The sequence below is a fragment of the Heteronotia binoei genome, chromosome 1 (assembly GCF_032191835.1).
Source record: "Heteronotia binoei isolate CCM8104 ecotype False Entrance Well chromosome 1, APGP_CSIRO_Hbin_v1, whole genome shotgun sequence".
Classification (NCBI taxonomy): Eukaryota; Metazoa; Chordata; class Lepidosauria; order Squamata; family Gekkonidae; genus Heteronotia; species Heteronotia binoei.
Genome location: NC_083223.1, coordinates 207,252,669 through 207,266,513, shown reverse-complemented (window position 1 = coordinate 207,266,513; position 13,845 = coordinate 207,252,669). Strand labels below are relative to the sequence as shown.

The 13,845-nt window shown below is 43.2% G+C and overlaps 1 protein-coding gene across 3 annotated transcripts in view; it reads left to right on the top strand.

Annotated features, from left to right (window-relative positions):
* VASH2 (vasohibin 2) overlaps positions 1 to 13,845 on the top strand; it is an 81,350-nt gene that overhangs the window by 41,795 nt on the left and 25,710 nt on the right. For all 3 annotated transcript variants that reach the window (XM_060247169.1, XM_060247177.1, XM_060247185.1), the window contains exon 5: positions 670 to 744. In XM_060247169.1, coding sequence (XP_060103152.1) covers positions 670 to 744 — 75 coding nt within the window. The remainder of the gene's footprint in view (positions 1 to 669; positions 745 to 13,845) is intronic.

The window sequence follows — 13,845 nt, the reverse complement described above, 5'->3', positions numbered from 1 at the left end:
TTTTTGGAATTGTTTTTCACTTTTGTGCTTTCAGTTGGTGAAAGGATTGTTATTTCTTCATAAGAGTTCTCATGTACTTTGATAAAGAAACAGCCAATTAAAAGGGTCTTTTCAGAACGGAATTGACTAGACCAGAAACTGGTTGAAAACAAATATCATTGTAATAATTCCATTCAGTTGTTCCACTGTATACAGTAAGGCAAAGCAGTGTGAATAGACTCCCCACTTCACAGCAAGGCTCACTACTCTTCTTCCAGTAAACGTCTATAGTTATCAAGCCACTAATAAGTGGATATGGGAATAATAGTTCAAAAGGGGAAATTACTTCCAGTTGTTCTCAAAATAATTTTGTGTGCTGCTTCCATACGTAAGCAGGTGAGATGTCTTCCTGAATGACTAAACAGGACAGAAATCTTCTGACAATCTTTATGGAAGATCTAAATGAAACCTAGAGGCAGTGTACCTCAGAGTATCAGTGCTGGGGGAGGGGTGGTCATCAGCAGGGGGAAGCCTTGGCTTCCATGTACTTGTGGGCCTTTGGCAGCATCTTCTTGGACAGAATGTAAAACAGGATGTTGGATTAGATGGACCATTAGTCTGATCTAGCACAGCTGCTCTTATGTGACCCAAGGTGTTATATAAATAATTTTTTTTCTTCTCCTGTCTTAGGTTGATGGAAACAGCAAGAGAAATGACCAGAGAATCTTTACCTATCAAATGCCTTGAAGCAGTTATCTTGGGGATGTATCCTTTTGCCAACAAGTTCTCAGTGCAGACAGGCTAATCTATTTTTTAACAAATGCTAATTGAATGACTTACACTTCTTTGATGATGTGTGATAACACCAGCTAAAGGTGAGTTATAACAGAGTTGTTGATTGTTTGGAGGCTAATTTCTTTTCTATATACTTTTTCTAAAACCCCAAGAAACTCTGTCAGTGGGATTTTTATAGGTGTAGAGTGGGAAAGAGCCCCGTGGCGCAGACTGGTATAGCTGCAATACTGCAGTCCGAACTCTCTGCTCACAACCTAAGTTTGAACCCAGCAGAAGCTGGTTCAGGTAGCCGGCTCGAGGTTGACTCAGCCTTCCATCCTTCCGAGGTCCGTAAAATGAGTGCTCAGCTTGCTGGGGGGAAAGTGTAAAAGACTGGGGAAGGCAATGGCAAACCACCCTGTAAAAAGTCTGCCATGAAGACATTGTGAAAGCAACATCACCCCAGAGTCGAAAACGACTGGTGCTTGCACAGGGGGACTACCTTTACCTTTTTAGAGTGGGAAAGGTGTGAGGGAGAGCATCAATAGTTTTGTTGTAGATTCATAAATTGTTCCATCCAATCTTGGGGTTGCACCCAAGTTGAGTCTACTCTCTTTTAAAGCAGTGGCACACATGGCGGATATTTATCAGGGAGCTGATTTATTGACAATGTGCATGTTTCTCATGGCAAGTAGCATCATGTCTTTCAGGCACTTCCCCTCTGATTGGTATGTTTTCTGACCCCATTGATCCAGCCTAGCTCTCAGCAGTTGGATCACTGCTAGATGCATATTGCCCAGATAAGGCCAAATAAAGCAGATGTTAATCTAATTTCAGTAACCTATGTTCAAACCCTTTTCACACAAAGTTTACCAGTAATTTGTGATTTGCTTACTGTCAAGATAAATGAATATTTCAAAGCTAATACCTAAGAGAGAAAAGCTCAGTTTCTTGTTATTCTTGGGATGTCCTAGGTTTTTAAAAAAATGTTTTGTCAAAACTAAGAAAGCAAAGGTGCAGCATTGTTTGTTAAGCTAATTCTTTATAATCCTCTTACAATAAGTTAACCTGCTTTGTTGCTAAGTATTTGCAGCTCTGAAGTTGCAAATCGTGTGTTCTACTGAGCTCAGGAGCCTTGAACAAAAAAGGCTGGGATAGGATCCAGAATGGTACAAGAGCCAGATCACATGCAATGCTGAAGGTGTGTGCTTTGGTCCCGTTTTTGTTTTTAAAATCTCTTTTCCATGTACCAGTTCCCCAATCAGAAATGTCTCTCATTACTTTTAGTCCCAAGTAAAGAAAAAGATAGTTATCCTTATGCTCCTGTCTTTTCCCTTCCTGGGGCATAAGTCAGTCTGGTCAGGTAAATAATCTAGTTTGTACCCAAGAGTGTTTTTTTAAAAAGCAAATAACTGAGACAGGAGTTTGATAGGGTCTGATCCAGCTAATGGTGTGGCAGCTCAGTGATAAAAGGTGCCCATGCTAATTAATGTGCACTGATATGCCTCATTGCTGCCAGCACTCAGGAACAGTCCCAAGCCAGTTCCTCTGTTCCTGTTTTGAAACCAGGAGCTTCCTTGTACCAAGCTGATCAGCGAAATGCCATTTTAATCGGGCCCCTTGCCAGTTTGCGCAGTCAGCTTTTGCAAGTGATTTTTTTTTTGTGGGGGGAGGGGAGGATTACTTTAGTAAGCTTGCTTTGGGTGTTGAATTGGGTTTTACAGAGCCCCCTTCTTGCTAGATCCTTTTTGAAGAGGTTTTTTTTAACATGCTGAGTAAAGTTGTCAAGTAACTGCAAGATCAGGCTCATGCATGCATGCATGCTGAAGGTGTCTTATCAGAATAGCTGTGTGGCTATTAGATTCTGATTAAATAGAGCAGAGGAGAAATGATGCAGGCTTCTTTACTGGAGGTTTCCAAGGAAAACTTCCTGTGGAAACAGTGTCCAAATGTACTAGCCTTTATACAGTTATAGTCCCATATACCCTATCACCTCATAATAGTTTTCTTTATATTTAAACCTGCCTTGCTGACAAACAGTCAAGGCAACTTGCATTCTAACACATCATAGAAACTGTGACAATTAGAAACCAGAAAAAAAAATCCATTACCAGAAACAAAAACAGCTATATACCTACTCGGCTAAAATAAATACAAAGCCCTGGAATTGTAGTTCAAAAGCAAATGTCAGTGTAATACCTTTTATTAAGACCAACCAAAATAACACAACACAGTGTGTAAACTTTAGAATTCTGTAGAACTCTTAATCAATCTGGAGTAGTAGGAGAAAGAAAAGGGTATCTGGAATGGCAGTGTCTGGCATTATAGATGAATTTTCACTGCTTTGCTGAATGCTTAAGGATGGTGCAACAAATGTTCTTAGTCAGGGGCCTGTTATCTGTGGAGCAATTAGAGACAATATTCTGCTCTCCTCTGAGCTCTCCTTGTGAGGGAGAAAACACATAACAGTGTCTCTCTTCATTATCTAAAAGGGCTGGGGAGGGGATTTTAACTCATCAGGAAGATAGGCTAAGAGGCTACAACAATGAATCAACCATAATCCTCTAGGCTAGTATAATTTGCCCCAAGCACAAGACAAGGATTAGAAATATATGCAGAGACAGTAAAATTCTTCAGTTGGTATAATGGAATATGTATGTGTGTTATGTAGTATGTGTAATCTTTTGAGAAAAAAAATTAAAAACAAACTGAAATGTAATTTTTTTAAACATTTCTGCTAACCTAATACAAGTAAAAAGTTAAATGCTGAGAACCTCACAGAAGTGAAAGGTGAAATGAAACAGGATAATAATGTAATTTAATTTTAATGTAATTTTTCAATTTATATCCCACCCTATCCCGCTAGCGGACTCAGGGTGGCTTACAACATTAAAACAACAATTAAAACAACATTAAAACAAATCACTTCAAAACATCATCACCACAAAAATGTCGATCAGATTCGAGAGCAGTAGTCAGTACAACAAACACACAACATCGGGTAGGCTGGGACTTGCGCACCTTGATGGTAGGGTGCTGCTGGATGGTGAGGGAGTGATGGCTTCATAGGATGCCCGCTGAATCAAGTAAAAGCCTGGTGGAAGAGCTCTGTCTTACAGACCCTGCAGAACTTGGATAGGTCCCACAGGGCCCAGATCTCCAGCGGGAGCTCATTCCACCAGGTAGGGGCCCGGACCGAAAAGGCCCTGGCCCTCGTCGAAGCCAGATGGGCGTCCTTAGGCCCAGGGATCACAAGAAGATGTTGTGTAGCTGAGTGCAGTGCCTGGGGGGAGAGGCAATCCCGGAGATATGCAGACCCCAGACCATAAAGGGCCTTAAAGGTAAGAACCAACACCTTGAAATGGATCCAGTACTCGATGGGTAGCCAGTGCAGTTTGCACAGCACCGGATACATCCACACCTGGATAGGCCTCGATGCCATAATTTATTTATTTGATTTATATCCCACCCTCCCCGCCAAAGGCAAGTTCAGGGCGGCTCAGAAATTAAAGGTCACACAGTCACAGTAGTGTGACCAAATCAAATAAAAAACATAAACATAAAAACAATTTCTAAAACATCTACGAGTGCTAGTATCATGGTTTCAGACAATAATAAGACTAGGTAGTCTGGGCCCACCCTTTAGAATAATTGAATCAAAGTGGCCTGCTCTGTATTTCAGCTCCAGAGAGGCTCAAATACGTGGAAATTATTAGAGTTACCAATGGTTGGCAACTGGGGGGAGTCTGGGGAGGGGACACCAGCACATGATAGCATGATGTCACTTTGGGGGGAAACCTAGAAGTCATGTCATATCTCTCTAGGAATTACTGGAAACTCTGTGGTAAAACATGGGCATTTCCTAGAGGGGGCTGGCATCACTTCAGGATATTGGGTGTATTCTTCAACTACGCAAATCAGATGCAATATAGATTGTATGTACTTGAGATAGCACATGTCTTTTTGTTTATTTTCCTTATTGTGCTTAGATCCTGTCCTTTGCAATGCCTTGAGTGGGTGCCTTGTAAGCCAAAATGCCCTCAAAAGAGGTTGGGGAATTGACAGGTGGGCAACTTTGGCTCAAAAGGACCTAGAATCTATATATACAGGATTCAACTTCTAGAAATTCTCTAAATTTACAGAGGACACTAATTAAGTAAAACAATTATGATTTTATTATAGAAAAATATAGAACACACATACAAGATAATGGATACATATAACATACATACAGACCTAATAAAAATAGAGAGAAATATATAGCGGTAACATAAGGATGGACAAACAGGGTGATAATTACCGATCGTAGTCTTTGAGGAAGGCTCCAATGGCGACAAAGTAGGGAGATGGGGGAAGGGACCCTCAACTGATCAGGAATCGGGAGCGTATCTAAACAGCAGGACTGGGGTACTGTCAGATGCACACCTGTGGGGAGTTGGGTCAGAGGTTATAAGGACTACCTTGAGCCCTTAGAGGGTAGGAGGTGCAGGGGCGGATGACAGGTGGTCAGCTGGCACGTGACCTCAGAAAAAGGAAGGCTCTGCAATGACCTTAAGGGCTGGACTTATGCGGTGGCCAATGGCCAGTTTATTAGGGACACCTGATTGGATACCCATATCCAGCCAATGAGCGACCTAGCCTAGTTACCTGATTGGGCTTCCAGGTAACAATGGGCAAGAAGGGGGAGGCTCCAGGGTGATCATTAGGGTAAAGAATGGGCGAGGGTATTGGGGTGGAGGTGATTAACAAGCTATCAAACTTATCTATATGTGACAATAGAGAGTCAAATTGATACCTAAGGTGACACTCGATTTATACAATAACTATGGCCCTGAGTGAAGCTGTTCTTCCTCTTCTTTACTCCTCTACTGGCACCATCTTTTGTCTTGGGTTCCATTGGTCAAAAGCTTAGGCAGTCTGGCAGGATCCATGCTTAAGATAAGCTTGATTGCCTTATGCATAAGTGACAGCTGTTGAGTACGTGAGCCTCTTGCTTCGCTGTTATGGAGTCTGACACTGCAGGAAGATAGTTGCTGATGATGTTAGCCTACTAACATGGCTCTCCTGGTTAAGGCTGGAAGCCGCTTGCCTGGACAGTTCCTGGTGGCGCAAGTTCTTTCACTGCATCGGCCGAGATGGTGCGTGCACAGAGCGGCTAGAAACCCATCTGTCCTCCTGGCTAGCACTCCTCCAGAGATACAGAGTGCTGCTGCAACGCTGTGGCTGTTAGTACTCACATAAGTCTCTTACACTCTGGTAGACAAAACCCATGCTTCCCTGGCAGATGTGTGTGCGTTGAATCTCCAGTCACCCTGGCAACCAAATAGGTGATTATGATGTCTGTATATTACTGAAATTAGGGGTCTTTTTCTCACAGCCTTGTAGAAGTAACATGCTTTTTTAAAACTTGAGAGATCTGCACAGGTCCTTTCCCACATACCTGGTTCCTTGGCATGCTATTGAGCAATATCCTTGCATGGCTGACTTCAAGCAACCATGTGTGAGAGAGAGTGGGGCAGGATTTTACCCAAAGTGGTGGCAGTGACAGTAAAGGGGAGCAAAGCTGTGGCTTTGCCCCACAGCATGACAGAGACCATTATAGCAACACTATTTCTGGTCAAAGAAATGGAAGAAGTGACACCATGCTGCAGTGGCAGTCTAAGAATCCTGTCAATCACAGGATTTTTACTGTAGAGGTTCAGGGGATTCCTAGATTGCTTCTGCAACACAGTGATGTTGCTTCTAGATTTTTGGCTGAAATAGTGTCAAGGTACTGCATGGTTCCGTTTCCACCTCTTTTTTCAACTGATCTCTCCAGCTGGTTGCCTGTATATTTCAGAAGTTCCCAGCACTGCTTTGAATCATTCCTGGAAATAAGCTTGTAACATTCCTGGAAATAAAATTGGCAATGTGCAGGAATTGGTGTTACAAGCTCTCTGTGAACATAAGAAGAGCTCTGTTGGATCAGACCAGTAGTCCATCTAGTCCAGCATCCTGTCTCACACAGTGGTCAACCAGCTTCTCTGGACAGCCAACAACAGGGCATAGAGGTGGAGGCTTTCCCCTGACATTGCCCCTTGCCTCTGAGATTAAGAGGTTTAGTGCTTCTGAAATTGGAGGTTCCCCTCAGCCACGATGGCTAGTAGCCATTAATAAACTTCCATATCTAGGATTTTTTTTTCTGGAGGGGGCACCAGGGGACACTAATTTAATTAATGAAGCATAAATAAGAAGAGAGGGTGGTCTTGACCAGAAGGGGTTTGCTTGGCAGATTTGGGAGGGGGTGCTGCCCCTGTGGCCCCCACCTAGTTACCCTGTAGACTTATCCTCCATGAATCTATTTATTCTCCTTTTGAAGTTGTTTATTCCTGTAGGGCCATCTCTACATCCTCTGGAAGCTAATTCCACATTTTAATCACTCTTTGTAAAGTAGTATTTCCTTTTGTGTATCCTGAACCTACTGCCTATCAGTTTCATTGGATATCCTTAAGTTCTAATATTTGAGGAGAGGGAGAAGAATTTCTCTCTCTACCCTATGCATAAGTCTGTAAACCTCTGTCATGTCTTCCTATAGGGGAAGTATTCTAACCCCTTAATCATCTTGTTTGCCTTCCTCTATACTTTTCCAGCTCTGCAATGTATGGTGATCAGAACTGGACACATTATTTTAAATGAGGCTGCACCATAGATCTATACAGGGGCATTGCAATACTGGCTGTTTTCTTATCAACCCCTTTCCTAATAATTCTATTAATAGAGTTTGACTTTTTCACCCCTGTGGCATACTGGGTTGACACTTTCATTGGGCTATCCACTATGACCCCAAGATCTTTTACCCTCTCAGTCACAGCAAGTTCAACCCCCCTAGCCTATACTTGAACTTATAGTTTGGAATTTTTTGTGTCCCAATTTACATCACCTTACACTAACCATGATTGAACTTCAATTGCCACATTGTTAGCCAGTCATCTAGTTTGTGGAGGTTCTTTTGGAGCTCTTCACAGTCAGCCTTGGTTTTCACCATCCTGAATGATGTGTCATCTGCAAACTTGGCCACTATACTACTCACCACTAGTTCCAGATCACAGAACTTCTGAAAACCTATATTTTGTACCAACTGAAACTTTATTAAGGCTTTCTGGGGCAGCTTCCCATGGTTGAAGGAATGACTTTGCTCCTGTTTGCCCAGACAAGTGTTCTAGTGCTGGCTTTGTAAGGCAGAAGATGTGCATTTTGTAGGCAAATTTAAAAGGAATGTTTAAATGTAGTCTCCCTCCCAAAAGAACAATGGGTATGATGTGAATTGTGTTATTGTTATATCTGGAAATGCATACAGGTGCCAATGACATTTGGGTAATCCCATTCTACATGGCAATGACAACGGAGTAATTAGTTCTCTCAAGCATGACATGAACAATATTCTTGCAAGAGAAGTGCAGTATAGAGGGAAGCTATCTTCATAATGGGCATGACTGCAATTAAGTAATTTTGTACTCTGGGTTTAGTGGTTTTTATGGGGGCTCTCTCAAGATGATAGGGTGCACTAGTTCAAGTACAAAGCTACAATCTACTTTGAGGGACTCCCCACTAAGTCTGTGAACTGAGCCCTGGAATTCCACCCCAAAGCCCAACCTTAGGAAAGGCCCTATCATGAGACTTCATAACTTGGGTCCTATCAAGAAAAACATAATCTGCCCTGATAGTCCAGGCAAGCCTGATCTCATCAGACCTCGGAAGCTAAACAGGATTGACTCTAGCAAGTACTTGGATGGGAGACATTGGAATACCAGGAGTTGGGAGGCAGGGGCAGGCTTTATTCAGCCACCTCCCTGAATATCCTCTAGGCTCCCAGTAGAGGTCAGTCACCAGAGGTTGTCATGACTTCCTGGTGCATGCACACATGAAGAAGATATTGAATTTATATCCCATCCTCCACGCTGAATCTCAGAGTCTCAGAGCAGCTCACAATCTCCTTTTCCTTCCCCTCCCCCAACAGACACCCTGTGAGGTGAGTAGGGCTGAGAGAGCTCTCACAGCAGCTGCCCTTTCAAGGACAACTCTGCAAGAGCTATGGCTGAGTCAAGGCCATTCCAGCAGCTGCAAGTGGAGGAGTAGGGAATCAAACCCGGTTCTCCTATGGTTCTCCTAGATAAGAGTCTGCACACTTAACCACTACACCAAACTGGCTCATAAAAATACTACACATAAAAATACAAAAAAGAAAAAAACCCACAATCCATCATCCAGGCTGCCTAAGATGAAGAAAATGGGTGGATCATCCAATTTATGGCAGATTGAGATAATGGTTAATGCAGAATGCATGGGTGGGTGTTCAGCGCAATGGATCAAAAACGGCACAGTCCTGCCCTTATATCTGGATCACTTGTATTTTAATCCCTTCATACTTTTGCCAGGCCTGGCTTTGAAGTTAATAGTCTCCTGATAAAAACATTCTAATTTAACAGAATAATTTTACTAAAAAGAGAACAAGAAACTTGATGCAAAATTATCTATCCTTGGCAGAAAAGTCACTAGCCACTGAAATGGTAAGAATCAAAGTAAGAATCAAACCAAGGTAAGAATAAAAAAGGAAACTAACTTCAAGCACTTTTTCTATTTGCTATTGTTAAATCCATCTTTGGCGCTTTTGTGCTCCTCTAGATTTCTCTGGCACTCAGCTGTCTCTTGTGGTTGCCCACTGGCTCTCAGCTAGCTAATAACAGATGTGGAGAAGGGAGAAAGAAGCTACCGCATTGTAGGCCACCTTCACAACTTAACTTTACATCTTCAAAGGGGTTTTAAACTTCAGGGATGCCTCATACATAATGCTGTGAATGTATGTTGCCCTATTCAGATACTCAGTGCAAGGAGCTCCAGGCTGTTGTCTGTGGAGGGTGTCTGTATTGCAGATGGCTTTTAGAACACAAATGATAAGTTTTTTGTTTGTTCAGTACAATACAGATATATGCTGTTTGGCAAGGGGGATTTGTCCTGGCTTCAAAGGTCTTGCGACTTACCTTGGCTGCTTCCACATGGAGATTATTTGCTTTCATTTAATTGCCCCTGCAAATGCAGAAGCATTGGGAGTGTCAACAGAGCATCCATTCCATGCAGGAGTTTTTCCTGCACTTTCCTTGCCTCAGCCCTTGCAGGTGCTATTTGTTGCCCCTGTCCCATCTGAGGGCCCTTTTCAGGCTTTAAAAAAGCATTGGCAAGTGACATATCCCTATAGCATTGAAACAATTGATCAACTAGGACAGTCCTCTGAATTCCCAGGACATGAACAAAGCTATAAAGAAGCAGCAGACTGCAAAGACTCCATAACTGAATAGACAAACATTAAAAATGAAAGATAAGCAGTCAGTAGAAGAATGAATGCATTTTAAAGTAAACTGAATATGGAACAGAACGATCGTACTGGGGTGAACTGGCCCTCTGTGTGTGTGTGAAGTGCCATCAAGTTGCAGCCAGTTTATGGTGACCCTGTAGGGTTTTCAAGGCAAGAGACAGAGATGGTTGGCCATTGGCTGCCTCTATATAGCAATCCTGGTCTTCCTCAGTGGCTTTCCTAGCTTCTGAGATATGACAAGATAGCACTAGCCTGGGCCATCAAGCTCAGGGTAATCGGCCCTCTAGAGTGTCTCATTTGTTTAGCTTGTTTATAGAAATCTGTACAAACCATTTGTTTACTTATCATAAAATAAGCCTCTGTCAAATGTTGATGGGTGTTTGAATAGAGTGTTTTCCTGGACTTAGAAAGGTCTGGGTTCAGATCTTTGCCTGGCCACTTATTTAGCAGCCATCAGGAGTCACTGGACAGCCCTAAACTACCATGCCTGGAAATGCAGGCTTAATTTCAGAGCGCTTCAACTTCCCCGGCTCTGGCAGCTAGCAGCCATAGAAAAGGAAGTAGAAATGCTCTGGTTAGTCAACAGCTTCTGTTACCTACCGCCTCTAGCCACTGGGATTTTCTGTAGGTCCTAGCTTTGCTTCTTTGCTGACCCTTCTGAAACCCATGCTTCTTTCCTTCTGGTCTGTTCCCTATCTGCTGGCTAGAGCTGCCACCTCTGGGCTGGGAAATGCCTGGAGATTTTGCAGGTGGAGCCTGAGGAGAGCAGGGTTTAGGGAGGGGCATAATGACATGGAGTCTAACTTCCAGATGAGCCATTTTCTCTGGATGAACTGATCTCTGTTGCTTAGAAATAGATTATATTAGCAGGAGTTCTTCAGCCATCACCTGGAATTGGCAACTTTACAGCTGGCCCTGAGGGTTTCCCCTCATCTATTTCTGCCACCTACATTGTGACTTGCCTTGGATACTAATGGTCAAACTAGACAAAGGCACTGAGAAATCTAAACACTAAATGTCATGATCAGTCCAAAGTTTTTAAAAGGTAAATTGGAACAGGATTGATTCTGGGCAGTGATTCAGATTGGGGCCCAGATGTGGTACTGGTGCTGGTGTGTGTGTGTCCCTCTGCTCAGTTTTGCCAGTTGAACAAAACCACTGCCCCAAGCTGCCAAAGAGATGCCTACCTTCTCCCTGCTCTTCCAGGCTCGTAACAGTCTGTGGGAGGTGTCAGTTTTGGTAGTGGATAGAGTTAAAACTACGCCCTCCCTGCGTTGTGGCCTTAGACAGAAATTAGATCCCGTCACCTGCATTTTACCTTTATAAAGCTCAGGTCCCATCCATTTGTAGATCTCCCAGTGTCTAGTTTGGCTATACCTGAGCGTGAGCAAGTCACTGTGTGCTACAGATTGTGTCCCTCATATTTAAACAGTAAAGATAATGATCGATCTCATAACAGTACGTGAAGATAATGAAGATGAAGCCCTCAGTATTAAGTGCCATGTAAATTAAGTGCCATGTAAAGAAGGGGAGCCACTTAAACAAATAGCATTTAAAGAGGATATATATATATATATATATATATATATATATATATATATATATATATATATATATATATATATATATATATATATATATATATATATATATATATATATATATAATAGAATGCCAGCAGGGGGGTGGGGGCTTTCCAGTGTTTTGCACTGAGTGTCACATGTACGACTATCTGCCCAAAGGATAGAAGTCTTGGGTGTGTGCTCGATGCAAGGAGTTCCTGGTCCTCAGGGAACGAGTTCGTACCCTTGAGGCCGAGGTGACTGCCTTGGAGAAGCAGAGACGGTCAGTTAGGCACTTGGGGAAGACTCTCGGGGGCGTATTAGATGAGCCCCGCTCTGAACGTAGCAGCCCCGTTGCTGCCAGAGAGCGTGAGGGTCGAGAGTGAACAGGGCACCATGCTGAGGATAAGGGGAATGCGCCCTCAGAAGGGACCTCTTCTTCGGTTGGTGAGCAGGAATGCTTTCGCACCAAGGAACTATCCCTGGGCAGGGGGAGAGGGTGGGTTTTGGTAGTTGGTGATTCGATCCTTAGGCAAGTAGACAGCTGGGTGGTGAAACCGTGTACTGACCATATAGTGACTTGCCTGCCTGGTGCGAAGGTAGCGGACATTACTCGTGTAGTCGATAGGCTGATAGACAGTGCTGGGGAGGAGCCTGTGGTCATGGTGCATGTTGGCACCAACGATGTGGGGAAATGCAATCGTGAGGTCCTGGAGGAAAAATTTAGGCTGCTAGGCGGGAGACTTAAGGCCAGGATCTCCAAGGTAGCCTTCTCAGAAGTGCTACCTGTTCCACGTGCAGGGCAGGAGAGACAGGCACAAATTAGAAGTCTCAATGTGTGGATGAAACAATGGTGTAAGGAGGAAGGTTTTAAGTTTCTTAGGCACTGGAATGCTTTCTGGAACAAGTGGGAGCTATACAAAAAAGACGGTCTCCACTTGTCCCCAGATGGAACCAGGCTGCTGGCGCTTAAAATCAAAAAGGTGGCAGAGCAGTTTTTAAACTAAATCTTGGGGGAAAGCCGACAGGAGATGAATTGTCTCTGGTTTGGGAGGACTCGTCTCAAAAAGATGAAGGGTTGGCTGCTATTTTTCTACTGGGTAACGGATCAGAGTTGTCCACTGTGATGGTGACAAACAGTATGGACTGTCTGCCAGAGTCTCGAGGCGGCAGGAGGAAGGTGGCGGGCCTAACTTGCCTGGGAAATTATAGATGTTTATATGCAAATGCTAGAAGTGTTCGAAGTAAAATTGGTGAATTGGAATGTTTAGTGTTGGGAGAAAACATAGACATTGTGGGAATTTCAGAAACTTGGTGGAATGAGGAGAATCAGTGGGACACGGTGATTCCTGGATATAAGTTATATTGGAAGGATAGGGAGGGAGGGGTTGGAGTTGGGGTGGCTCTGTATGTCAGAGAGGATATACGGTCTAGTAAAATTGAGGTCAGAGAATTAGATTCACTTTTAGAAATGCTTTGGATTGAAATAGAGGGCCCAAAAGGAAATTTAACTATGGGAGTTTGTTATCGCCCACCAAATCAAAAGAGAGAGGACGATTATAATATGATGGAAGGCTTAAAGATAGCAGCTAAACGTAAAAACTGTGTCGTAATCGGTGATTTTAACTACCTGCAGATGGATTGGGTCAATATGTGTTCTGGTCGAGAGAAAGAGACTGAGTTTCTTGATGCTCTCAATGACTGTGCTATGGAGCAGATGGTCTCAGAACCTACCATGGGTGGGGCGATCCTGGATTTGGTCCTAAGTAATGCCCAAGACTTGGTGAGAGATGTAAAAGTGATTGCACCGCTTGGGAGCAGTGACCATAATGTTATTGATTTCACCATTTGTATAAATAGGGAGTTGCCCCAAAAGACCGCCACAACTACGTTTAACTTTAAAAGGGGTAAATTCACTGAGATGAGGAGGCATGTGAGGAGGAAACTGAAAGGAAAGGTAAATACGGTCAAAACCCTTGGGGAAGCTTGGAGACTATTTAAAACTATAATCCTAGAAGCTCAGATAAAATACATACCACAAGTTAGGAAAGGCACAAACAGGTATAAGAGAAGGCCTGCATGGTTAACAAACAAAGTAATGGAAGCTGTAAAAGGTAAGAAAGACTCCTTTAAGCGGTGGAAAACCAGTCCAAGTGAGATTAGTAAAAGGGAACACAGGCT